The following is a 24833-nucleotide window of genomic DNA, read 5'->3' as shown; positions in this document are numbered from 1 at the left end:
ACACTGTTTTTGCACCATCATGCATTGGGATCTCAACCCAGAATTCCAATGGGCGGGGGAGACTGCAGGAACTATGGGATACCTACGGGATAGCTACCCACAGTGCAAAGCTCAAGAAATCGACACTAGCCTCGGTACATGGACGCACACCACTGAATTATTGTGCTTTGTGTGGCCGCGTGCACTCAACTTTATACTATCTGTTTTACAAAACCAGTTTATGTAAGATCGGAATAATCCTGTAGTGTAGACATATCCATAGGCACATAAGTCCCGGCTGCAGGGAAATATCCATCTCTGTTAGTGATTCTCAGCTGTGAACTCTGTCTTGGCATTAAGTGCCTATGCTCTTTTACCAAGAAGCTGAGGGTGTGTGGGGAGGTGGGGTGGGGAAGGAGCTCTCTCATAATTATTTGGCCCAGTGGTTAGGGTACTCACTTGGTATGTGGGAGACTCCTGGTTTAAGTTCCCCTTCTGCCTGAGGGGGAAAAGGGATCTTAACAGGGATCTGCTTCTCTTAGGTGAGTGCTCTAACTATTGGGCTCTGGGATATTCTGATGTGGGGCTTCTTAGTCTCTCCTGTTGAACTCTGGGTAAATAATGAATCACTGGAGCAGGGGGATTGGATCCTGGGTCTCCCACGTGAGTGCTCTAACATCTGTGCTATCAGGTCATTCTTGTGCTTGTACGCTCTCTGTCTGTCTCAAAGAGTCATATGAGAGAGGTCCTAGTTCTCCCCTGCCTCCTGGCTGTTTTGTAGGAATTTACCAGAGGGGGATGCCTATTGGATTGGGCCCTGCACATGACTTAGGCAGCCAAATGCCTGTCCTACCGTTTGTGAATTGCTTTAGGGCTTAGGTGGGAGAAAGGTGCCCAGATGCCTAGAGGGAGGCAGCAGTGGACATACTCAGAAGCAGGGTACAATCTTACTGTCATACTGTAAAGGCAGGTCACTTTTGCAACCCTAACATCTTGCCAGTGTCCCCTTACATGATGCATTTTATACACTTGTACCTGCAAAAATTAAGCAGAGATTTTCATATAACATTACTGGGTTCAAATATGCAAGACAAGATTTTGCCCCAAACCTCCAGCTCTTCATTCAATAGTAACTGTTGGATCTCCTTTAGCTACAGCTTTCTACTAGAGCTTCTGTGGAAATACTGCCCCAGGTATGTCAGTTGCAGAGCTGACATGCATTTAGGACTCCATAGTAAGTACATTCAGCAATGCACCAGTGGGTAATCAATCACATACGTCAGATTATATTCTTCAGTGCTCTTAAAGGTGAAATGCAAAACTGTGATAAAAGCTGAGATAAACTCAGGAACATGTGCTATGCCTCAACTGATCAGACTTTGTGTTGTGCGTGTGTGTGTTTTTGAGGGACAGTTGAACATTCAGTATTAAATTAAGCTTTAACAAGCTTTACAAAACATTTAGCTACTGTCAAAGTCTTCCATGCTCTTTCAGAACTAGACTAGAAAGGCTCCAAAAAGTTATCTCACACACAACTGCTGACTTTTCTGGGTTCTGTGCCAACTCAGAATAACCGAGGCCAAATTCTGCCCTGGCTTGCCTTCTCTGCAAGCCCATTGATTTCCCTTGGCCTACTCAAGCCAGCCCCAGAAGTCTTCAATACAGCCCTCTCTGCACTGCCATTAGTTTATTCTGGCATGGGTTCATGATCTGATTGAATCACACCCTTAACATGTTGTGAGGGAAGGAGGAAGGATGGGAGGCATACTTGGTTCCTAAAGGCGTAGTGTTTGACAGGGTCCTCAGCTGCCAGGGAGATGCTGCTGAGCAAGATGAAAAAGAGGATCAGGTTGGTGAAAATGTTATCATTAACGATTCGATGGCAGTGGAGACGAAACCTGCAAGAGAGAGGAAAGACACAACCTTATCTATCAGAACCAGCTGCAGAGAGAGCTAAGGGGTGGGACTCCTCCACCTTTGCTGCTGAGTCTGTACCTGTAAGAATGTTTTGCATAAGTCCCTCTGACCCAAGAGTGGGGGAAAAAGCTAGGCCAGGCAGTTGTACCTGATCCTGCAAAGTGCTGAGTGTCCTCAGCTCCCACTCAGCCACGCAGGGAGCCATAGGAGATGCTTAACATCTTGCAGGACTGGGCCCTTGGTGCTTCAATGAAGGAAAGAGAGGGTGGCAGCCATTCTGTTTACATACGTTTGGGTCCCTATTCAGATTTAGTTGTGTTTTTAAATAAATGACCTCCTGTTTGTTCATCCTGAAATTACACCACTTGCCTCAATTAAAGGGAACTAAATGAGATAGAAACCCAGGTAAGAGGAATCTTCAGAGGTTCTTTTCGCTTCTTTTCCATACATGTTTTTCATTTACCGTGGAACCCGAAATGGAACTGGAATTTCTCTGGAGAGGTGCTAGAAGAGCTCCACTCACTACCCTTGCCTCAGACAATAACAGGAAATCAGGTGCAAGTTGGGGCTTCTAGGGGCCTATCATCATGTCAGGCGGTGTCTCTTTGCTGAAGCTCAGCCTAATACAAAGCAATTCTTACCCTTAGCAGGAACCTAGCAGGCAAGAGATAAAACAAACTCCAGTCAAATGGAAAAGTGCCCTTCCCCAGTTTACTATGCACCTCCATAGCTCCCTCCACCCAAAGATCTCAGAGCACTTTACAAAGAATGAGGACTAAAGCATCATTATCTTATTTCAGTCCCTTTTTGGTTTATAACACCCCCAACCCCTATTAGATCAACTTTCCAGATAGGTGCAGAGGTTACATTGCTTGCCCAAGAAATCGCAGTGAGTCAGCGGCAGAGCTACAATTAGAATCCAAGAGTCCTGACTGCCGTTACCCCACTGCCTGCTATATACACTCGCACACCCTTTATGACAGCCTCATGTTGGGACTGCACTCCTATACAATGACCCCATGGAAGTTCTGGGAGGCCTTGTGCATCAGGCAAGCATGCTTTCTGATATGTCCTTGGAAGGGCGCAGCATGCATTCCCTTTTGTGACAGCCATAGTCTCCCATTCCCTTTGGAGAAGTTAGTGCCACCAATGGCACTAGCCTCACATGGTACTATATTCAGGAGAGCACAAAGACCCCTGCACTGGGGCACAAGAGAGATGAGGTTCCTTGTACCCATTCCCCTTTGGACACCAATGCAGGGCTTGGCACAATCATGCCACATGTTTTTAGTTATGTGTGTCTGACATAATTAAGCACCCTCACCTAAAGAAAGCACCACATGTACTCCTGGTGCCAGATGGACCTGGTTTTTGCACTTATGTTATTTGTGCATCAATATGGTACATCAGGAAACCCATCTGTTAATTAGACTCCAAAGTCCTAGCACTGTCCCAGGGTGTGAGGAGGAGATTTTTTAATTTAAATGGAAGAATACAGATGGATGCAATTACTGACATTTCCAACTAAAAGGGAATAGGGCAGAGAAGAAAGGCCTTGAGAGAACTGTTAATGATACAAGTAGCTTTTCCTCACTAATTCACCAACTCAACCCAGGGGGCCAAATCTTACTCTTACTGAAATCAATGAGAGTTTTGTCATTGATTTCAATGGGAGCAGGTCCCTAATGACTGGCAATCATTGGCATTTGATGGCTTTACAGCGATCTCTATAAAATAGGTTTGTGGTCTCAGGAGGCCATCAGATCACCAACATATTCTACACATGACTGGCCACTCAGCAGCCTACAATGGTAATGCCCTTCAGTGGCTGTTGATCACAAATGATCTGAACTGGTGATGAACAGATGAAACGCTGTAGATGCCATAACAATTCCTCAACTTCTCCGGACCTCCTATTTTGTGTATTTTATTTCTAGTGCCCAGGTTTCTTTTCAACTTTGATGGAGGTCACCCCAGAGCCCCTGTGCTGGTCAGACTGGTACTGATCTCCTGAGGGCTAGAATGTGGCTCAGAGCACCACAGCCCTATGTAGGGGGCAGTAAGTACCCACACCTCCCCAGAATGGACACCAGAGAGATTGTGCTGGTGCTGAATGCTGCCCCCAGCAGGCCAGCCCTGCTCTGTGGAGCCATGAGCTCCCCTCTTCCATCCACTTTTCAGCATCCTGTTTCCTGTGGGGAGGAAGAGGGCTGAACTGAGACTGACCCAGCTGGAGAGCCAGGGTCAGAGGACTAAATGACAGACAAAGAGTCTCCAGGGGACGCTGCTCCATCCCAGAGCAGGAACCTTCGCATGGAAGCTGGCCAACTAGGATACTGAGATAGACTCTGTTGGTCAGACTGAGGACTGAGCCTGTGGAGGGCTGCAGAGATATGACCAACTGAGGGTACCGTGATGGGCCCTCTTGGACTGTTAAAGGACTGAGCTGGGAAGAGCTGCAATACATTACTGAGTGCTTTGAGATAGGCCTGGTTGGCCAGTATACCCTGAAATGGGGTTTGTTTTGTTTAGTTTCACACAGGCCTGTGTGTGACTCAGCCAGAGGGCTAAGTCATGGAAGACCCACCTGATGAGCACAGTAACTGACAGGGGGCACTGTGAGTGGAGGAAATTGAGAAAAACTGCAGGCATGCACACACTCAACTGGGGGTTGGAGGGCTTGTAAGAGTAGGGGGTGGCACCCTTTTATACAAAGTATTCATGACCTGCCTCTCCTATAAACTTTCTAGGTGCCCTGAACTCCCCTTAGGCAGCGATACTGGCATACAGCTCCCTGGAGCAGAGCTTTTCATGTGGGATTCCAAGCAGGGGGTTCTGCAGGACTGACTGGGTCACTGAAGCCAGGAAGCTCTGCACAGCATGTTCCTGGGGGTCCAATACAAACAGGAGACCTGAACTGCCTTTCATGGTTGGAACACTGCAGCACAGCAACTTCTCAAGTACCTGTTGGTAGGGCTGAAGATGAAAAAAGCACTGGCATCCGGCATGGGCACAGCCTTCTCTTTGAGGTGCAGTTCAGACATTGGGCGTGGCCGAGGGCCGACAGGCATTTCAGGCTCCTCCTCCTCTTCCTCTCCTGTAAGGAACAGTTGGGTTTTTTAATGCTATGGGGTATCAGTAACTGGTTCACTTGAGTGCAGAGCACTTTATATACCCAGAAGTTTCAGTTACTTCTCTGGGTTGAACTACAGGTAGAAACTTCTCCTCTTGCATTATATGAGCCCTGCATAGAGCCAACACCTTGCCTGAGGTTGTGTCAAGATGAGTGAGTGCACCACTGAGAAAACACTAGGGATGGGTGCTTTGTTGAACACCAGTCAGAAGTTCTCAGAATTGTCATTTTTTAGAATTCAGGAGAGAGAAGAATTGAAAGACTGGAGACAAAGGTAAAACTCTTGAACCAAGTTCCTCAGAAGCAGAGCTGCAGGCACTGCAGAGATCAGTGACTAACCCGCAAGGAAGAAATGCAGAGATGGGGCCTTTGGGCCTTATGGGGAAGGTTTGAAAGAGAACTTTTACCCTTTGAGGATTTCAAGCCCCTGCTTAAGTCAGACGTTGCTTTGTGCATGGTGCAATAGCATTTCCCTTTTAGTTAGTAAGATAGATAGAAATGCTGAAAGATGGGAGAGATTATTGGCTTCACACAACATTCATCTTCCGGCCAACACCTATGAGGTAATTCTACTTTAATAGAATAGTTTCTTTGGCCCACACAAAATGAGATAAATTCCAGGTAGACTCTAGCTCCACATTCTGCTTTCTTTCTCCTTCCCTTAGGGCCAGTCACTGTGTTTGGCTGGGCTTTCAACACATTAGAAAATGCAGATGAATGAGTTCATATCTTAATCTTGGTGCATAGCTACTGGCGACAGGAGAAAAGCAACCTTTTCAATGCATAACCTGAGTGCACACAAATGGGATTTTCTCTCTCCACACCTTGGTTAGCAGGAATTCAGCTCAGAGGGTTTTGGATAAATGTTTGCGTTCAGTACACAGAGCACATACCTTGTTTAAACAAGTTTATTTCTGTAACAGCTCATGTTTCTATTGTATTGCATCTTGTAATACACTGGAAGTTTATACTTTTCACAGACTCTATGGGTTTAAGAAACATTCTTTCATGTGTGTTTTTCTGTATTGTCCACGTAAAGGAGGCGATGAGGTTAATGACTGTAATAATATTATAACTGTAACACTTGGCATTTTTTTGTGCTTTTCACGTGAGGATTTCAAAGTTATTGACAAATATTAATGAACTGACTCTCACAAATTTCCTATGAGGTAGATAAGTAGATGGCCTTGTTCGACAGATGGGGAAACTGAGGAAGAGGTTAAGCACTTGCCCAAACTCTCACAGGATGTCTGAGAGTTGGGATTTGAAATTTTTTCTGTAGCTGAACTAGATTGCACCCTGTTTTACCTTGATGAATCGCTCATCATCATCATCATCATCTTTCTACTATATGTAAACTCACTGATGGTGCTGATCTCTTTTGGAGACACTGCAGAGGAAGGGGGCAGAGTGGTGAGTTGCATAATAAGTGCTCTGAGGATCAGTGGTGATGGAGGTTTAATGCTGGATTGTGTAGTAGATACTGTAAGAGGAGGTTAGTGGGAGTGAGGCAAGTGAAGCTGATGGAAGAGTGAGTGGGGAGGTTTTAAGAATAAAGGTCCAGCTAGCGGGGAAACACATGAAATGACCATTTCAAATCATTTTCAGGCACTGGGTGAGCATGAGGGATTTTAGAGGGTGGGATGATGGTGTCTGTGAAAGGATCACTGGATTTAAGAGATTAAGCCACGGATTGATAGCTGGTAGAAATAGCTGATTGCAGATGAGAAAAGACAACATCTAGGAAAAATGCAGTACTGCAGTCTAGGCACAGCTAAAGTACATCTGCATGCAGGTAGTGAGCAAGAAGAGGTCTGAGATCAGGTGTTGTCTCAGAGGGACAGGATATGGACACATGGCCCCTCATGTAGCACACCAGGCTTGGTTAGCTAAGAGGACGATGAGCCCATAATGTCAGGTGGTCACAAGGAAGCTGATAAATGGGAGGGAGAAATACAACTGATTGGAAAAATTATTTCCTAACAGGTAGGGGAAGCCCTGGACCAAATTTTTTGAGAACTAATTGTCCTAGGCCCTAGATGGGTTCTGTGGGGTCAGAGTTTCACACAACAGAATGAGACGACCATATAGAATAGAATGTCATAGATTATTATATGCAGTGTTGTCATAGCCGAGTCGGTCCCAGGATAATAGAGAAACAAGGTGGGTGAGTTAACATCTTATTGGACCAACTTCTGTCTCTTTCACCAAAATAAATTGGTTCAATAAAAGATATCACCTCACCCACCTTGTCTCTCTAATAGATTATTATAGCAAATTTGGTCTAATAATAGATAACAGATTCCTAAAAATATACCTGAAGATATGAAAAATTTCAAATCACATGACCTTTCTGATTTGCTTTTTGATTTGAGGGACCCAAGAGAAGCAGCCAGGAAATTGCAGGGATAATAGCTATCATTTTCACAAATCACTAAGACCAGGAGTGGTACCAGAGGACTGAAGAAGAACAAATGTCATTCCAATTTTCAAAAAGGGTGAAAAGAACAATTCTGGGAACTACCATACAATTCACTTCACTTCAATTAAGGGTAAAATACAACAGCAAATAACCATGCAGCTGATCTGTTAGCATTTCACTGATACCACCACCAGGGACAATTGGCAGCATGAGTTTTTGGAAAACTGATCATGCCAGGAAAATCTGTATTCTTTACCCAGATTTAGGGCTAGCTTTGCTGGCACACCAAAGAGGGTGAGGGGAGAAGTGTTTTTACTTCACTTTTTTTGCCCCCCAATTGTGTGGGCTGTTGTGACCGCATCAGCCATTGACACAAATTTGAGGTATCTCAGAACTTGGATAATTATAATAATAAAAATAATTTGAATCAATATGATCAAACTGTTATTACTATTACTTTAGGAACTAGAGCCTCTCCTTGCTGGATCAGTGGTAAAGACAAGGGGATGGGATGTACCTGGAGCTTCTGTAGTAGGATATGGGTTCTTCTCTTCATTTTCATTGGGCTGATAATCATCCACATTGATCTGACAAAACAGAGGAGACAGAGACAAAGCCCTGGTCAGACTGTGCCCTGACTTTTTGTTCACTCAGAAATCTGAACTGCTCATAGCACATTGGGTGGTAAGAGACAGCAGACCTTGGTAGTAGGCGGAGACTCTCCATCAGCAGTGATAGATTTCAGCTCAATTTTCTCCTCCTTTGTCTCCTCCTCTACAGCTGGTTTCTCAATCTCCTGTTTCTTTTCAGGACTAGTGGTCCTAACAATTCAACAGGATAAAAAGCAAACATTTACAAAGGGGAAAAGGGGATTCCCTTTCAGAAATGTAGTATAGTGCAGTACAAAACATGACAATAATCAGCTGGCATCTCCATTCATGCCAGCAGGATCCTCCTTCCTAAAGGCTGGAAAGGCAACATCAATGACAGTATATGCAGAGCTTCTTAGTAATGTATGCATGCACGCATGTGTGTGTGTACATTGACCACAGGCCTAGGGATTTTACCATAGGCCTTCTCTTCACTCACCCAACACATATACTGTATGAATAGTTTTCAATCCCTAGGCTATAATCCTGAGTTATACTGCCTGCAGATTTTCCTTAATATGGCTCCCAGTTTCATGCCAGCAGTCTGATGGTCTTTGCTGGTTATTTGTGCTCTGCTTGCTATGCCTGCTCTTAGGCAGGGCAAATAGAGCCCTGATCATAGGAATACTCTGTGAGCTGCAAAGGTGTCTTGCAGAATGATCAGCGTATCAGAGCAGCTCCTCTCTCCAAGCAACCAGGAAGAAGATATGGGGACAAGAAGTAACAGGTGGTGACAGAACATCAAGCTTCCCTGCTGCCAACAGCCAGGAGGAAAGAAGAAAATCTGAGTGAAATTTCACCCTTACCAGGAGTCCTTAGAAGCACCACTGGAACTGGGATGAGGAATGGGGGATGTGGCATCACAAGTGAAAAAGTGGTTGACTTTTTGGTCTTGGGAAGTAATGGCTGAGACTGTCCCTGATAAACATCAACCACTGAGGGTGGGGTGAGGATCAGAAAATATTAGGGTAGCTCAAATGGGGTCATTGTGTTGTTATCACTTCCTACTTCTCCTCCTCCAACGCCACGTTTACTGCACAAGCCTCTTCGCCCTGCATGCCTCCTCTTTGTCCCAGCCACAGGAGCTAGTGACATGCTTTAAACTCAGGGTATTAATGGGGCAGCCTCCTCCACTGAGTATCACCTCCACAATGCTCCCAGCCCAGGTAGTTCAAGGAAGAGTGAGCTCAGGGTCCCCCTAATAGCCGGGTTTCCTCACACAGCGGTGCAGCATGGTAACCCTAAAGCCTTCCTTTTGCTCCCCCATTTCAACCACTTTAGTTTTTAAAACGATAGCTATAGATGGGTTTACCTAGCTAGTTTTTTCCTTTCTTTTTCCTCTTCCTCTTCTTTCTGAGCAGATGTCAAACTCTCGGCATCGGCAAGATTGTCCACAGCGATGGCCAAAAATACATTCAGCAGGATATCTGTTTGTGTATATCTGTAAAGAAAATGGGCTTGGAAAATTGTAGACCAGGACAGGGAGAACCCTAATCACCTGAAATGCCAAGTTGCAGTCAGATCTCACAAATGGTTAGGCCACACAGACACATACCCATATACCCTCAGCCCCCAGGGCTAATACAATACACTGTGTTTTCAAAACATTCAAATCCTGCCTTCCTGAATTAGGCAACTAAATCCATATGTACGTATTGAATTCAAAGTGGCCTGTTTTTCAAAAGAGCTGAGCACCCTAAAGTCCCACTGAAGATAATGGAAAATGCACACGGGTTCAACCTTTGAAAAAGCAGGCCACTTTTCTTTAAGAGCCTAAATACATATTCAAGATCCTCATAATATTAGGCACCTGCCTGGGAAAATTTTGGCCTATGTACTTGAATTGAACAACCTCATTAAAGGTCTCCCCACAGACTTGATTGGCCATAATTGACATTACATATAGCATTGTCATTAGCAGTTTATCTCTAAGGGGACCAAAGTGAAATTCATTATAGCTGAGTGCTGAGGGAATCATTTGGCAGCTCTGTCAGGTCCCAATGTAAGCCCGTGCATGTAAGGTATTCAATACAAAGCAATCACGCTCAAATAACTTGAGGGGCCTGGATGGACAAGTTAGGAAATTTGGAGTTGGAGTTGTAGCTCCATCCTTTCCCTCATGTCTAGATTAATCATGGTTCAGAGATACCTCTCTACCACAAAGTTGAATTTCAGCTTCTCTTATGAATTCCTTGGTGTAGGTTCTTACTACAGCGTAATCCTACTGAAGTGAAATCCAATTAAAGGCTTGTATTGTAAATATACAGAACCCTTCTGGACGGTCACCGTGCTATGAGGTCAAGGGCCCAAAATGCAGCCTTCCAAAGCCAGCTGGCTTGCAAAGCTGGCTGATGTTTTCCTTTTCACTGTTTACAGGAGGACCTGAATTGCAACCTTTTCTAAGATGACAAACTGCCTCCCTCGACCTTCAGATAAATGGAACTGCACTATCTCACTTTGAAGAGAGGGCAGCATAGGGCAACAGAGATGTCAGACATCAGGGTCTGAGAGATCTAAATTATGAAGAAAGGTCAAAGGGGTTGGGATGAGTCTACAAGATGATCGCGCAGAAGAATCAGCAGGAAAAATGTATTATCTCTAGGGAGGGGATCATCCATTAGGGGAACACAAACTAAACCAGGAGGAACTAATAGCAGACAGGGATTTAGGACAGATCTACAGTCATGTACTTCATGAAAACTCAAGTGGAAAGGACAGCTGTGTTTCATATACACAGGGCCTTCTATGCGATGTGCTGACTCTCCTGGAGTGTGATCAGTACCTTCAATCCCCACTGAAGTCAATGGGTATTAAGGGTGCTCAGTACCAGCTCTGACCCATAGATAACAGGGTATAGAGTTTTTATATTTGTTATACAAGTACACTGTAGTATAGAAAGGAGATCTCTATCACACTGGTGTATAAATGAGTTAATGTAGGATTTCACATAAAATCTAATCTGTAAAACATGCTACTTTTAGAGCATTTGTACACTGTATACTGTAAACTACATATATATTTGTTCCTCATGGGGTGTATAAAGATAATAATGGAATAAATTAAAGCAAAAAATACACTGCAAATAGAGTAGTAGGTACACAGTTTAGTTTCTGGACAAAGTAAGGACTAAGGTCTGGTGAACAAAAGGATGATGGAATTAAACCAAAATGGTATTTGGCATATTGGTTCGGCCTTACCCTTCTCTGTCAACTGAAAGTCTTAGTATCAGTTAAAATTCATTAGATGGCATTGACTTTTAGCTGTCAGAAGCCAAAATGCAGAGCCAAGTAAACTGTAAAGGTGACACTCACGAAATTCATATTCCCCTGACACAATAAGGTAGTAAAACATGGTTTTAAATACAGCCCTGCCTGGAGAAAAGGTAGCATCAAAGGATACAGTTTCCGCAGATGAAGAGGATGATGAAGTAAATACAGACCAACATTCCTGGAAAAGAGGGGCCGCCATAAGCCATGATCCCATCATACATCACCGAATTCCAGTCCTCCCCAGTCAGGATCTAAATGACACATTCCCACCAATAAGGGACACAATGTTAGACCACAAAACAAACCTGAAAACCCCATGATAACAAAGAAACCCCACCCTCTCCTAGAGAAACTCCCTGGGGGACTCAGACTGGTGGATGTATCCAACCAGAAAACAAAAAGAAGCTGAGAGGGCCTGTGCTCTGAATGTCCAGATGTCCCCGTCAGGTCTGACCACTAAAGCCAGGCAGATATCCAAGAAAGCTGTGTTCAGGTTTCCTGGCCATTTCCATATGATGCCATGGTGTGCCTGTTTGCATCAGTCAGACTGCTGAACTGAGTGCTGGAACAGAACGTTCAGCACAGCGGAGTAAGTCACAGCTACATATACCTCTGTATAGCAGGTGATTTTCACTTCCCCTCACCATGGACACAAGCTAGCTATACCTCTGCTCTTTTATGAACACTTGCAAAGCAGTACTCAGAATATAGATACTAGATTCATATTCTGGTTTTCTTGAACCTTTTCCTCTCAGACCCAGCAGTACTTTGTTAGGGCAGAGAACTAATGCAAGGCTACACTGCAATTTGCTAGCCTTTGAAAGGGCAGTGCCTATCCTTTGGCCTCACCAAATTAGGCACATGAAGTTTGACCTCTGCTATAGATGGAATTCAGCTCAGCTCCTAACCTTGGCCTCCAACTCAGCAACTGCAGAACTTAAGGTCATGGATCACTTTCTGCAGCAGACTAATTTAATCTCCAGTCTCACTGAATACCAGTCTGCACAGGAATGATCCAGGCCCTGCTCACCCCAATAGGGGCCACACATGAGCAGACTATCAATTCTTTGCTGGAACTGTTGGGACTCATACCTGAAACACTGTGAGGAGGGACTGGGGGAAGTTATCGAAAGTGCTCCTCTTGGTTTGCATCTCATCAAAGTTAAACTTGCCCCCAAAGAGCTGCATTCCCAGGAGCGAGAAGATGATGATGAAGAGGAAGAGAAGAAGCAACAGGGAAGCGATGGAGCGGACTGAGTTCAGCAGCGAAGCCACTAGGTTACTCAAGGAGTTCCAATACCTGCGGGAGCCAAAGAGAGGTGGTTAAGATTCGTTTCCTAGGGCAGGTGCTCACGGACTGCATCAGATATTGTTTCAGGCTGCCTGCTGCATATAAACAAGCATTTCCAAACACCCTGTTAAGCAGTGAATCATCCATGTGCTTCCCTGAGATAATGAGACCTACTGCAGTAAATGAGTAATTTTACTACCACACGTGTACGTACACAATTCCCCCCTGCCCCCGGCCACACACACAGACAGAAGATTACTGCAGTGCTCTCAGACTAATGCGCTGCAAATCTCTTATCAATATACAGTGATTAGTTCTTGCTGCTTCAGTGAGTTACATTCTAACCGACCTCATTACAACACTCACAGCTGGTACAGCAGCCAGAATACCTGACTCCAGAGAATGGCTCTGTAATAACGGACAAGAACAGATGGGGAAACTATTTGGATGCAAATACAGACTTGTCCAAAATCTGGTGTGTGCATGTGTGCGCGCGTGTGCTTAATCTTGGATGGAGGCTGCTGAGCTTTCTGGTGTAGATACTCAGGGCCATCTCCTTCTCCCACACTGGTTTTCAATAGTGTAACACCATTGCCCTCAGTGGAGATACTCCGGAGATGCATTGGTGTGATATCAGATTCAGGCCCTTAACAATTCCTTTGCCTTTTGCTTCTGCGAACTGCACACTACCACTGTTCTGTATGCATCTAACTCGTTACAATGCCTCAGTACATCTTTAAAATACTCCTAACTAGTTCCAGCTTGACATTTTCTAATATTACCCTGGTACCTTGGTGCCAATTGGATCCCAATGTTAAAAATCAACAGAACATTTTTAAAAAGCTTTTGAGACAGGCATAAATTTCATAGACATTACTAAGACGAAGCCCATTTAGTGCAATTACTGACAGAAGAATAAACTGTTTGTGACAGTTCCAAACCCTACATTCCAAACCATTTTATATAATGATATACAGTGTTGACTGCAGCTATTAAACCAACTAGTGTTAAATTGATAGGATTGGCAATTTTCCTCCCCGCCCACTGTATTCATATATCAGTCATGGGATCAGAGTGGGGACATTGCAAAGTGCCTTCAACCCATTGTGTGCCCATTCAGGAGAGCATCCAAACTGCCTGGGGGCTCACGGTGGTCCAAAGGGAACAGGAAGAAGATGGGCTGTGGCCATACTTTGCATTCCCTCTGCACCAAACTACAGAATGGCACTGGCATAAAAACAGGCTGCATTATGGGACACAGAGTGTCCACTCTGAAGCAGCTTCCATGCTGCCCTCTTGGCTGCTGGACACCTCCCACTCTACTTCAAGCTCTGTGGTGGCCCCGTTTCTTATACTAGTGTTACCCCAACAGCAGCAGTTATGGGTCTGACAGCAGAGCTGACCTGAAACCTGTTATCCTTTAATCATTCCCCCTAATCACACACACACTTGTTGGGTCTCAACAAGTTGCACATCCTCCATAGTGTCCAGTCATGATCTGTCAATTTGTCTTCCATCTGCAGATCCTTCATCCTTTGTTACTCTAGTAATAAGTGACTCCCTCTGCATACCTCCTCACCCAGAAGTTCAACACTGGCCAATACTGTCCATTCCACAGCAGCTATTGTGGACTCAAGTCTCATGCTGAAGTTCCAGTCACATCTTCTGCATAGGCATAGATAGGAGGGGAGCAGGCATCAGCAGCTCTATACCTCCTGTCTTATGATGAGGGAGTCCATTCCTTCTGCTTATGGGTCAGGCACCAGAAGAGCATTAAATCCCATGTGAGTGGCCTGGAACATTCTCTGAGCATGACTCTCTAGATTTTTAGGTCACCATGTATCCCTTGGATGAGCTTTCATTTGAGCTTCTCTAACAGTAGGAGGGCACAGCAGAACAGTCCTGTGTTGTTGGAATGCTAATTCTAACCACACACAAACAGAGAAATATTATATTCATTAGCCCCTCCCCCCAGATTTAAAGCACTGAAAAAAGGTTTGAACCACATGAATGCCAACAATCTGTACTCAGGTGCCTACCATCTTGGTTGATGATCCAGGGCACTTGGCTAGGAATTGACAGTCCTGGGTTCATTTGGATACTCTACTGCAGATTTTCAGTGTAATCTTGGGCAAGCTACTTAGTCTCTCTGCCTCAGTTCCTTTTGTAAAATGGGCATAATAGCACTTCCTTACCTCAGAGGAGCGTTATGGGACAAATACAATAAAGACTATGAGGCAACCAAGATACTATGGTAGCAGAGGTGGAAGGGGGAGGATTTAAGTACCTTAGGTAGACTGGGATGTAAGAACATATTAATCCCTGATTTAATCCTATTGAATCCAACTGGAATCATATGGTGAAAACCTCAGGCACCTCTGAAGATTTACACCTAAAAAGCACTAACAGAGAGGTTCTTCCAGTATCGACCTATCACTTGTTTCACATAAGCATTCCAAGAGAGCAGATGATATTTTCTAATTCTACATTAGTCAAGGAAGAAGGTGAGCTAACAGCTGTTTTTAATCTCTAAACTCTATACTTCAGTAAATTTCACATATGATCACTAATGGGGAAATTGACACCTACATAAAGGGCCAGCATACAGCCTGTGCACCACTCAAGTACCATTAACCACTTAAAATAGGGTTTAAGTGGCATTTAAATGGTGCACAGACCTTGTGTTGGCCTTCTGCATAGGAATGACTTTCACCCCAAATGAACACGGTGCCTTCCCTATCATTACAACAAACAGAGTGGAATTGGATGCCATTAACCAAGTGTTCTACGAAAACAAGGCAAAAGGAGCTGCTTTCCTTTTTCATGGGGGAGGGAAACATCAGAGAGGCTCGGTTACTTTGCAAAGGTTAGTGGCCAGGTCTGGAGGGGCATGTGGACCTTTCCTCTGAAGTTTAGCAACCAGCTCATCACAAGTGGCTGAGCATCAAAGAGAAATGTGTTTTTCCCCGTCCAGTGGCAGTGCTGCAAGGAGGCTAGGCTGCTTTAAAGTTTAACTGCAAGATTAACCAAAAGATGGGCAACACCAAACTGAAGAAGTAAGGTAAATCTACTGAAGCTATGGGATCAACATCACCAAACTTCCTCAGTGGATGTGCAATTAACAGCTTTTCCCATCTCTGTTCACACTTACAGCTCACATACTTTTACACTTTGGGAGGAAGAGCAAGTGAACTAGAAAGAGGGCTAAATTCACACCGGGTGTAACGCCATTAAATTCAGTGGAGTTACACCAGAGATTAAGCTGTTCCAGAGTATCTCCCTGCACATCAAACTCCTCCAGTTCAGATAATTTCAGTTAAGGCACAACTCCTTTAGTTTGCAATACAGCAAAGCCCCTAATGCATGTGTAACTTAAAACATGTGAATAGTCTCACTGACTTGCTTAAAATTACACAGGTGCTTAAAGGCATTGCTGGATTCGGGCCCAGCTCCTTAGCCATTTATCTGGTCAACATTTCTTTATAATTCTTATAGATGTGTCAGCACTCCAGATTCATTTTATTATGGGACATTAAAACTTCAAAGTAAATAAGTGAGATGACAGTGATGTCTTACCTGCACTCGTGTGAGGATTTAAACCCAAGTATGACATCAGCACAAAATTAAACTAGCCATTCAGAAAACAGGTTTGCATAGTGAGGGTTTGTCTTGACCAGGAGCAGGGCTCAAGTTTATTATGTTATAGCTATTGTGTGTGAGCTAAACCTGACCTAAACTCAACCTTTTCCCTAGTGTACATCCGGAGTAACCCCTTATAGCTTAACTTTAGCTGGTTCAGGAACAAACCCAAACCATGAGAGTCAAAGCCATCCTTGGAGTAACTCAATTAGCTCAATGGAGCCACCCAGGAATGGATTTGGCCTGGAGTATTCAAACATATTTCAGTGGATTTTGAAAAAGAACTCTCACCCCCCATTTTCTCCTCTTCTATCATCATACCGCCAAAATAAATAAATTAAAAAAAATGCTGTGCCTGTGACATCACAGTAATTTTCATGGCAACAATCTGTGATATCATACATACACATATTTGAATTCATTTCAGCAACAAGCAGCAGAAACCGAGCTGTAAAGGAGAAAACCATTCTTGCTTTCACCATTAGGACTAAGAAATGAATTGCCAGTTTGCACTTCTATAACATCTCCCACTTGAGGATTTCAAAGCAGTTTACAAACATTAATGAACTAAGCCTCACAAAACCCCTGTGAGGTAGGCCAGTACTGTTGTTAACCCCAGCTTTCAACTGGAGGAATTAAGGTACAGAGAAGTGGCTTGCCCAAGACCACATACAGAATCCACTGAAGAGCTTGGACTAAAATCAGGAGTCCTGATTCTCAGTACTGTGCTTTGAAAGTCCCAAGATTCTTCTTCCCTGTTTTTATACACCTTCAACTATGGCTTTGTGATACCTACAGTCTCAAGATACGGTTCTTAAAATGGTGATAATGATGGTGGGCTGTCTACACTAGTGCTTCCAACATTGTTCACCCAACACAGACACCTCTTTGGAGGTATAAGAACCCTCATTGACTTAATAGAAAACCAACCATGGATATCCAGTGGCAGGACTTAGCTTTAACATATGAATCTAAGTTTATAGTTAGGAATAAATGGATTACTTTTCAGTTTATATAAAGGAATAAATATAGGGTTTTATAAAGCCATCTAGGATAGCTCATTTGACAGTCATTTGACTTCTCTCAGCATGGGAAGATATTCTGTACAACACTGTAAAAATTAGAGAGAACAAAACAAACAGATTATACTGCTGCTTCTTAATTTATGTCATGAAATAATTCTGATGACTATTTATAATTGTCAAAGTAATGTTTGCTCTTGAAATTCTAACAGTGGTTCCCAAAACTATGAGATATTCATTCAACTGTGTTTTTATTTGCTCTATGGTATTATGAAGTAGTAGTCACACTTTTCATATACGTGCATATTTTTGATGCATTGAGAGTTTGTCTACACTTGATACTTATCATGGAAAATTCACATAAATATATGAAGATTAAGTTGTCTAAGATATACCTTGCCATCATATTTTCCATGATTTGTGCATCTTTTTATCCTCTTGATTATCACTATTTCTATGTCCAATATATCTGCATGTCAGTCAGAAATATATATTTGACATATAGCATTACACTGTTATCTTTTCTGCCCTTCTGCCCTTTCTAGGATGGTGTTTTACTTTATTATCATTCCATGCATGTGGCTTATTCCACCTGTGTCTATAATATTAATGACACTAAATCATCACTGTGTTTAGAGCTGAGTGAAGAATGGGAAAACTGGCAGTTCTACTAGAAAGAACACTCACAAGAAGCAGGGTCTTGGCATATTTCAGTGTTTCTTTCTAATTTCCAAATGTAAGGGTCTGAGTTCCCTTAAACACTCTCTGGATTTCTAGGCAAAAGTTCCACATCTATGCCCTTTTTTACAGAGAATTCTCCCAGCAGGATTGTAGACTGTTCTCTCTCTAAAAAAAAAGAACAGGAGTACTTGTGGCACCTTAGAGACTAACCAGTTGTTTTCTCTCTGCAGGAATGGAGAAGAGTCCTGAAAAAAACTACTCTTCCTCTTCATCATGTGTTACTTCTTTTTCAGTAAAACCTGCTGGTAGGATGGCCTACCTGCATCCTATTATCTTAAGCCTGGGACAGGCACCTTCCATAGAAATTCGGCCCAGAGCTCAATGAACCATATCTAATTAAATTTTGTCACCCTTTGCCTTTGTCTGGGATCCAGAAAGAAGACAAACTCTGTAGATCTGGGCTCTCCATTCCTTCCGGGAGGCTGAATCTAATACTTTATTTTTGCTAGTTCCTATTCCATGTATCTTCAGCTGACTCTTCTAAATAGGCCACCTTCCTTTTGAATAGTCGCAGCCTTGCCTTGGCCAATGCCTGAACTGTCTCTATGGCTGTAAACCTCTTTTCAGCCCTTGACATCTGACCTTGAAAGCCATCCACCCTTGGCAGTAAGCTGAACCATAGAAACTTCAAAGTTGTTTTTCAATTTTTTGGATTCTATAATGGCTGTTAAATTCAGGATAAAACCTTATACTAATCTGGCATCCAAGTCAGTTGTTTTTGTCTGCAGCACAGCTTTGCCATCTTGAACGTCTTCCAGATCTGGTCTTGCTTTTCCTGTGCTCTGTGTTTTTATCTCAGTTTTCACAGAGATCTCCTTCTGGAAGTTTAAAATGACTGTAGGGCCATTTTCATACCTGAGTCTGCATGAAAACCCATGGTTTCACCCCCACAATTGAAGCTTTTACAAAGTGCTGACTACAAGACCATATGGGTGGGGCCCAGACTCCTTTCTCCATCAAGTGACCACTTAACATAGAATCATTAGGGTTGGAAGGGACATCAGGAGGTCATCTAGTCCAACTCCCTGCTCAAAGCAGGACCAATTCCCAAATCCGTAAATGGCCCCCTCAAGAACTGAACTCACAACCTTGAGTTTAGCAGGCCAATGCTCAAACCAGTGAGCTGTTCCCCCCATGAATTTATATGGAGATACTAAATCTGAATGAGTCAGAAGCTGACATTTCCTGTGACTTCACCTCATGCTGGCAAAGTCCTGCTAAATCAGGTTTGTGTTTTGCAGTACCTGATTACAGGAGGTAACAGAACCACTGACTAGGAGGCACTGTGCCTTTGTGGAGAGGGAGGGAGAGAAAGAAGGGAATGAAAAAAAGAGAGCTTCAAGAAGGTCTCAGTTGCTGCTGCCAGTGTGGGGCTCCCCTCCTCTGAGGGAGGAACTGGAATGGGAGGAGGAAGTGGATATAGTCCTCTCTCTGTTGCTGCTAGGGCTGACACCATGCTTCTCTCCATAGGGACTGGGGGGAGGAAGCTGCCAGGGTCCACCCTCTGGTCTGCCCATTGTTGTGGCTGCTCGGGTTGGCAATGGGCTTCTCGATCAGCTTTTTTCCCATTTAATGCAGCATTTCAAGCCTCCTTGAATCACCATAAAGCAGCTAAAAAAGGGCACATGCCAATTTCTTTTTGATTTGACAGGGACCCTTAAAAGACGCAGCTTGGTGGATAACATCTTCCCATATTTTAATACATCAACCTGCTTAGTTTAAAATACTTCCAACTAGCCTTGCTAAACACCCAGGAGGATAGTTTCCCATTTCTTCAAGTGAGGTATCCATAAGTGCTGACTTTTTGGTTCCTGGGGGGTGCTCGACCCCCGCTTCACCCCGGTTCCTGCCCCTTTTCCACCCCTTCCCCCAAGCCCCTGCTCCCACCCCACCCTGCCTCTTCCTGTCCCCATTCCATCCCTTCCCTCCAGCACCTCCTGCACACTGTGGAACAGCTGATTGCATTGGACTGGAGGTGCTGGGAGGCGTGGGAGGCGCTGATTGGCAGAGCCGTCGGTGGGTGAGAGGCACTGTGGGGAGAGGGAGGCATTGACAGGTGAGCTGCTGGTCGGTGCTCAGCACCCACCATTTTTTTCCTGTATGTGCTCCAGCCCCAGAGCACCCACGAAGTCAGCGTCTATGGACATGCCTCCCCAATCTGTATAGAAAGGGGATCAATTCTCAATGAACTCCTCACTCTGACTTCTCTCATTTCCTCCCTATGAAAGAGCTGATATCTCCATCCCAAGGACATCCTTACCCTGGCATAAAGCACACAAGCATCCTAAATCCCCTATCAACAGGCCAGTCTCAAACTACTCCACTTTGGCTACGGAATTTCTGCTCAGCTGTTTCTTGCTCCCTTCCCTTCTCCCATCCCCCCAAGAAGGTATCTGTTTCTGCTCAATCGTGTGCAGGTGCCTTTAGTCCTCAGCTACTCTCCAGAAACCACTGTACTGCCAAAGATACACACCGCAGATGACTGAGCAGAAACTGGGATGCCCTTTGGAGGAAGAAATGGTTTATATGAAGAAGTAGGTAGGATAGTGGATGGAATGGAGCTGCAAGGAGCAGGGGTGGCTCTAGAGATTTTGCCGCCCCAAGCACAGCAAGCAGGCTGCCTCCGGTGGTTTGCCTGCAGAGGGTCCACTGGTGCTGCGGCAAGCCTGCAGGAGGTCCACCGAAGCCGTGGGACCAGCAGACCCTCCGCAGGCAAACCGCCGAAGGCAGTCTGCCTGACGCCCTCGCGGCGCCGGCAGAGCGCCCCCTGCGGCTTGCCGCCCCAAGCATGTGCTTAGCGTGCTGGGGCCTGGAGCCGCCCCTGGCAAGGAGATCAGTGATTTGGATACATGTGTGTGTGGAACAGATATCAAGTACCATATTTGTCCATGATGGTAGTGCTCCTAAGCCTGTCCCTGCTTCATCCGCAAAATTGGCTTCCATGGAAAACAGAAGTACCTTGTGATTTTAAAAATTCTCAGGAGTCGGACGCATCTCAACACCGAGATGCCCAGCGGTGACATGATCTTGGTCTCCACTAGGATGGTCTCCAGGATTCCTCCACAAACAATAAAGCAGTCAAAGCGGTTGAAGAGAGATACAAAGTAGGCCTGGAGACCTAAGCTGTACATCTTCAGCAGCATCTCTGCCGTGAAAAGAGCTAGCAGCACCTTATTGGCAGTGTCTCATGAAAAAACAGATAAAGAATAATTATTATAATTTAACCCAAAACCACTACCACTACCAAAAATCCCACCCACTACTACCAGCAAAACAGCTGAGGTCAGAATGAAAAGAGAGAAGACTCAGCTCAGCATGCAGCCAAGGAAGTGGGTCTATGTGCTGGCAATCCGTGCATGAAAATGTTTTGCATAGAAGCCCTGGTTTCAATCACAACACTTCCTACATGCATGTATTACACAGCTGTATAACCTCCTTGACAGGAACTGCGCTTTCCAATGCACAACCTTCTGTCACACTTGTCATCTTCCGATGTACAGGTTACAGCTATTGGCTGCCATGTTATCTGCTGTTGTTTAATTCAGCCTTTCAGCTGCTCTCATTTCCACTGAGGATTCAGCTGTTTATTTCTTAGACTAAAAGGAACTTCATAAATCATTCCTCCCTTCTCACCTCCCTTGTAACCAGAATGTATCATAAATGCCATTCGAGTGACAAACTAGGGAACTTACAGCCCTGAGAATCTACTCTTAAACTGGCAGCCCAAGTACTGCATACACAGATAGCAGTAAACTCCGACTATGTGACCTCACCTGGATCTAAAGGAACTCTCTAGCTGGTAGGTAGCTGGCTCCTAACAGCTGAGTCCTCAGTGTTCTCTGAGGCCTCTCATGCAATTATGTATTTAAGATACTGTCTAGCATTCTCTGTAAATAGAGGATTGTGTTTGTATTTGTTTGTAGTTCAAGACTGAGATTTCAAATACCGGGTCATCAGACCTCATTAACTCTTTCTTTCTCTTTCTCCTTCCCTGTAAGTTTGTTTGTCCCTTGGTTACAGGGACAGCAATCAGAACCACCTGTCTCATCTCACCTTGGACCTCTGTAAGCCAGTCTGGCTGGTTGTAATGTTCAGAGGCGATGGTAAGGGTGTTGAGAAACACAAGGAAGATCACCAGCCAGTAGAAAATATTGGACTTGACAGCAGCTCGGCACTTTCTCCTGCAGAATCTGTTCCACCGGCGCCAGTAACGGCTTGAAATGGGAGAAAGGAAAAAGGGATGAAAAAATGGAAATGTGTAAGCCATTGCATACCCTCAGTTAAGCCCTCCAGCTTTCATTCAGGTGTATTATGGAGTCTGAAGTGATGACAGTGAAAGGCTTTTAAATCCATGCTGGGAGAGAGTCTCCACTACTGGTCAGGGTGACCACAATGTCTGAACAAAACACGGTTCTAAACAAAGTACTAAGATTCTCAGGTGAATGAGCCCTTTGAGCCAGTATGCCTTGGTGAGAGGACACATGTGCTGACCAGAAAGAAAAGGCCTCTAGAGATTTCTTGTTTTCCTCAGAAATAGTAAGCTTTTCTTTATTGAATAACTGTGGGCCTGGTCATGGGTCAGATCCAGTGCCCACTGAAGTCAACTTTGAAAGTCTTTTGTTGCCTACAATGGGCCTGGAATCAAGGACCCCAGACAGGTGCCGTGAGCTTGTGAGTCTCAGCAAAGAGTGGGAATGTCAAGTGCTCAGCACCTATAAGTATCAGGCCCAACAAGACAGCCAACTCTGTACTGAAAACAATGTCACAAAAAAGCCTATTTTCTTTGAGATCCATGGGAGACCTCAACATCTTCCCCTATGCCTGTTGATAAGGATGCTATTTGCTAATAAACAGTACCTCTTTAAATTATGCCTTCCATGAACACAGCCCCTCATGAGTGTCACACTGATTTCTGAGGGTAATTACTAACCACAGAAGGTATTTAAAGCTAATTATACACCTCCTACTCTTCAGAATTTAACTTGCTTAGCAACCAGTTTCCAGGCAACTCTTGGAACCTTATAATACATCTAATAGTTTTTATTATATATATATTACATGACAAAGTGGCATGGGAACTTTTCCTGGCTAGACTTGTCTCTCTCATTCCCTGGCCAGCGGTAAGCAGTGACCTTGTGCTAGGACGGAGTTCAGCACCTAGACACACTAAAGCCAGATCCAAATACTCCACAACTGCTTAAGAATCTTACAGAAAAATTTTACCAGGTACTCAGCTGTCAATCTTTGTCAGCTAGGTAAAATACTAAAAAAATTTCTATGAAACACAAGTAGTTTGTGTGTGCTCAAGTGGAAGAGAGTCTAGAAGTGTTATTTTTGAAAAGTGAGAAAAAGATTGTAGTGCTTGGGTAATAGAAATACTCTGAAATCATCAGGAAGAAGTGCGTGAGGATCAAATAGCATTAATGCTGTGGTCTTGTTTTCCAGCCTTCATCTAGTCCAAAATGCGTAAGTGTGTACATGCATGAGTGTGTGTGTCATACATGCATGTACATGCATATGGTAATACTTATGCTTTCCTGTGTGTCTACATGTGTCAGCATGCATGTACTGTACATGTGCATTCACACGTACTTGTGTGTATGTGCATGGGTTAATATGACGATTCTACATTATTAGTCACATTTTGTGTATAAGGAAGAAAATAGCAGCTTTCCTGTCTCAATTACTGAGGAAGCCAAAAAATTTCTTATAAAATTCTAGTATTAGAAGTCTCGCTGGACTTAGAATTCAAAGCCATGAAGCCAATATAGGTCACATACAGGAAAGGGAAATGGACTGGAAACCTTTTTCACAATGAACAAGTATATATTTATAAGCATGATGGAGTAAATTCTGGCAGTATGAGTATATATCTGGTCAGCCCACGCCCTCCACACAGTTCTAAAAGCTGATAAATTATTAAGAATCAAACATCCAGTAGGTTTCAGAGTAGCAGTCGTGTTAGTCTGTATAGGCAAAAAGAACAGAAGTACTTATGGCCCCTTAGAGACTAACAAATGTATTTCAGCATGAGCTTTAGCTCACGAAAGCTCATGTTGAAATAAATTTGTTAGTCCTTACATCCAGTAGGGAAACTCTGTGGATCCTGCTACATAAACGTAAAAGATTCCAACTCTGTGCAGTGGTGGGATGAAGCCGAATTTAATACGGAAGCTCTATCTCTTGAGACATTTATTAGTAAACAAAACAGAACACTATCCAGTGCTATGAAAAGCAAGCCCTTGGGTTGGCCTTTCAGTGGAATGAATATCAGCTGATGATCTAACTGGTCTATCTCTAGCTTTCTATAATTTTATGACCCAATGTTACCAATGGGGAAGCTTTCAGGAGCTGAGCCAACACACCAGCAAATGTGAATGTCCGAGATAAGTGTCACCTCTAACTCTTGGGCCTTATTTCAGTCTAATATTAAGTAAAATGGTCACTGATTTTGGTGGAGGATTGACTAAAATCTATCAACATTGGGAATGGCTTAGAGCTATTCGTGTGCCATGGTGACAGTGAAAGATTATTTTAAAAGGTGGGATACAAAACCAGTGGAATGACGAAAAATATACTATATTTTACTCACCTAAACTTAGATTTGGAGATCCGATGCCTGAAAGATAAGAGTTACTGTTAGTGCTTCTAAGTGAACTGTACACTCTAGACCTCCATGAGAATAGCAATAGAAAGAAGTAAGAATAAGCACAATGGATTCCCAATGCACACTGTTTTCCTCTTTGAGCACTGTAACTCAATCCACACCA

At 43.9% G+C, this 24833-nt stretch overlaps 1 protein-coding gene across 16 annotated transcripts in view; it reads right to left on the bottom strand.

Annotated features, from left to right (window-relative positions):
- Window positions 1–24833, bottom strand: part of CACNA1C (calcium voltage-gated channel subunit alpha1 C) — a 766858-nt gene that overhangs the window by 113507 nt on the left and 628518 nt on the right. For all 16 annotated transcript variants that reach the window (XM_075069531.1, XM_032796370.2, XM_032796362.2 and 13 more), the window contains 10 exons: window positions 24656–24682; window positions 22117–22277; window positions 21022–21247; window positions 12463–12670; window positions 11501–11621; window positions 9414–9528; window positions 8152–8272; window positions 7969–8038; window positions 4861–4993; window positions 1748–1877 (listed from right to left, as the gene is read on the bottom strand). In XM_075069531.1, coding sequence (XP_074925632.1) covers window positions 1748–1877; window positions 4861–4993; window positions 7969–8038; window positions 8152–8272; window positions 9414–9528; window positions 11501–11621; window positions 12463–12670; window positions 21022–21247; window positions 22117–22277; window positions 24656–24682 — 1312 coding nt within the window. The remainder of the gene's footprint in view (window positions 1–1747; window positions 1878–4860; window positions 4994–7968; window positions 8039–8151; window positions 8273–9413; window positions 9529–11500; window positions 11622–12462; window positions 12671–21021; window positions 21248–22116; window positions 22278–24655; window positions 24683–24833) is intronic.

Source organism: Chelonoidis abingdonii, chromosome 1 (genome assembly GCF_003597395.2).
Source record: "Chelonoidis abingdonii isolate Lonesome George chromosome 1, CheloAbing_2.0, whole genome shotgun sequence".
NCBI classification, from domain to species: domain Eukaryota; kingdom Metazoa; phylum Chordata; order Testudines; family Testudinidae; genus Chelonoidis; species Chelonoidis abingdonii.
Note: the sequence above shows the minus strand (reverse complement) of the source record. Positions and strands in the feature narration are given on the sequence as shown.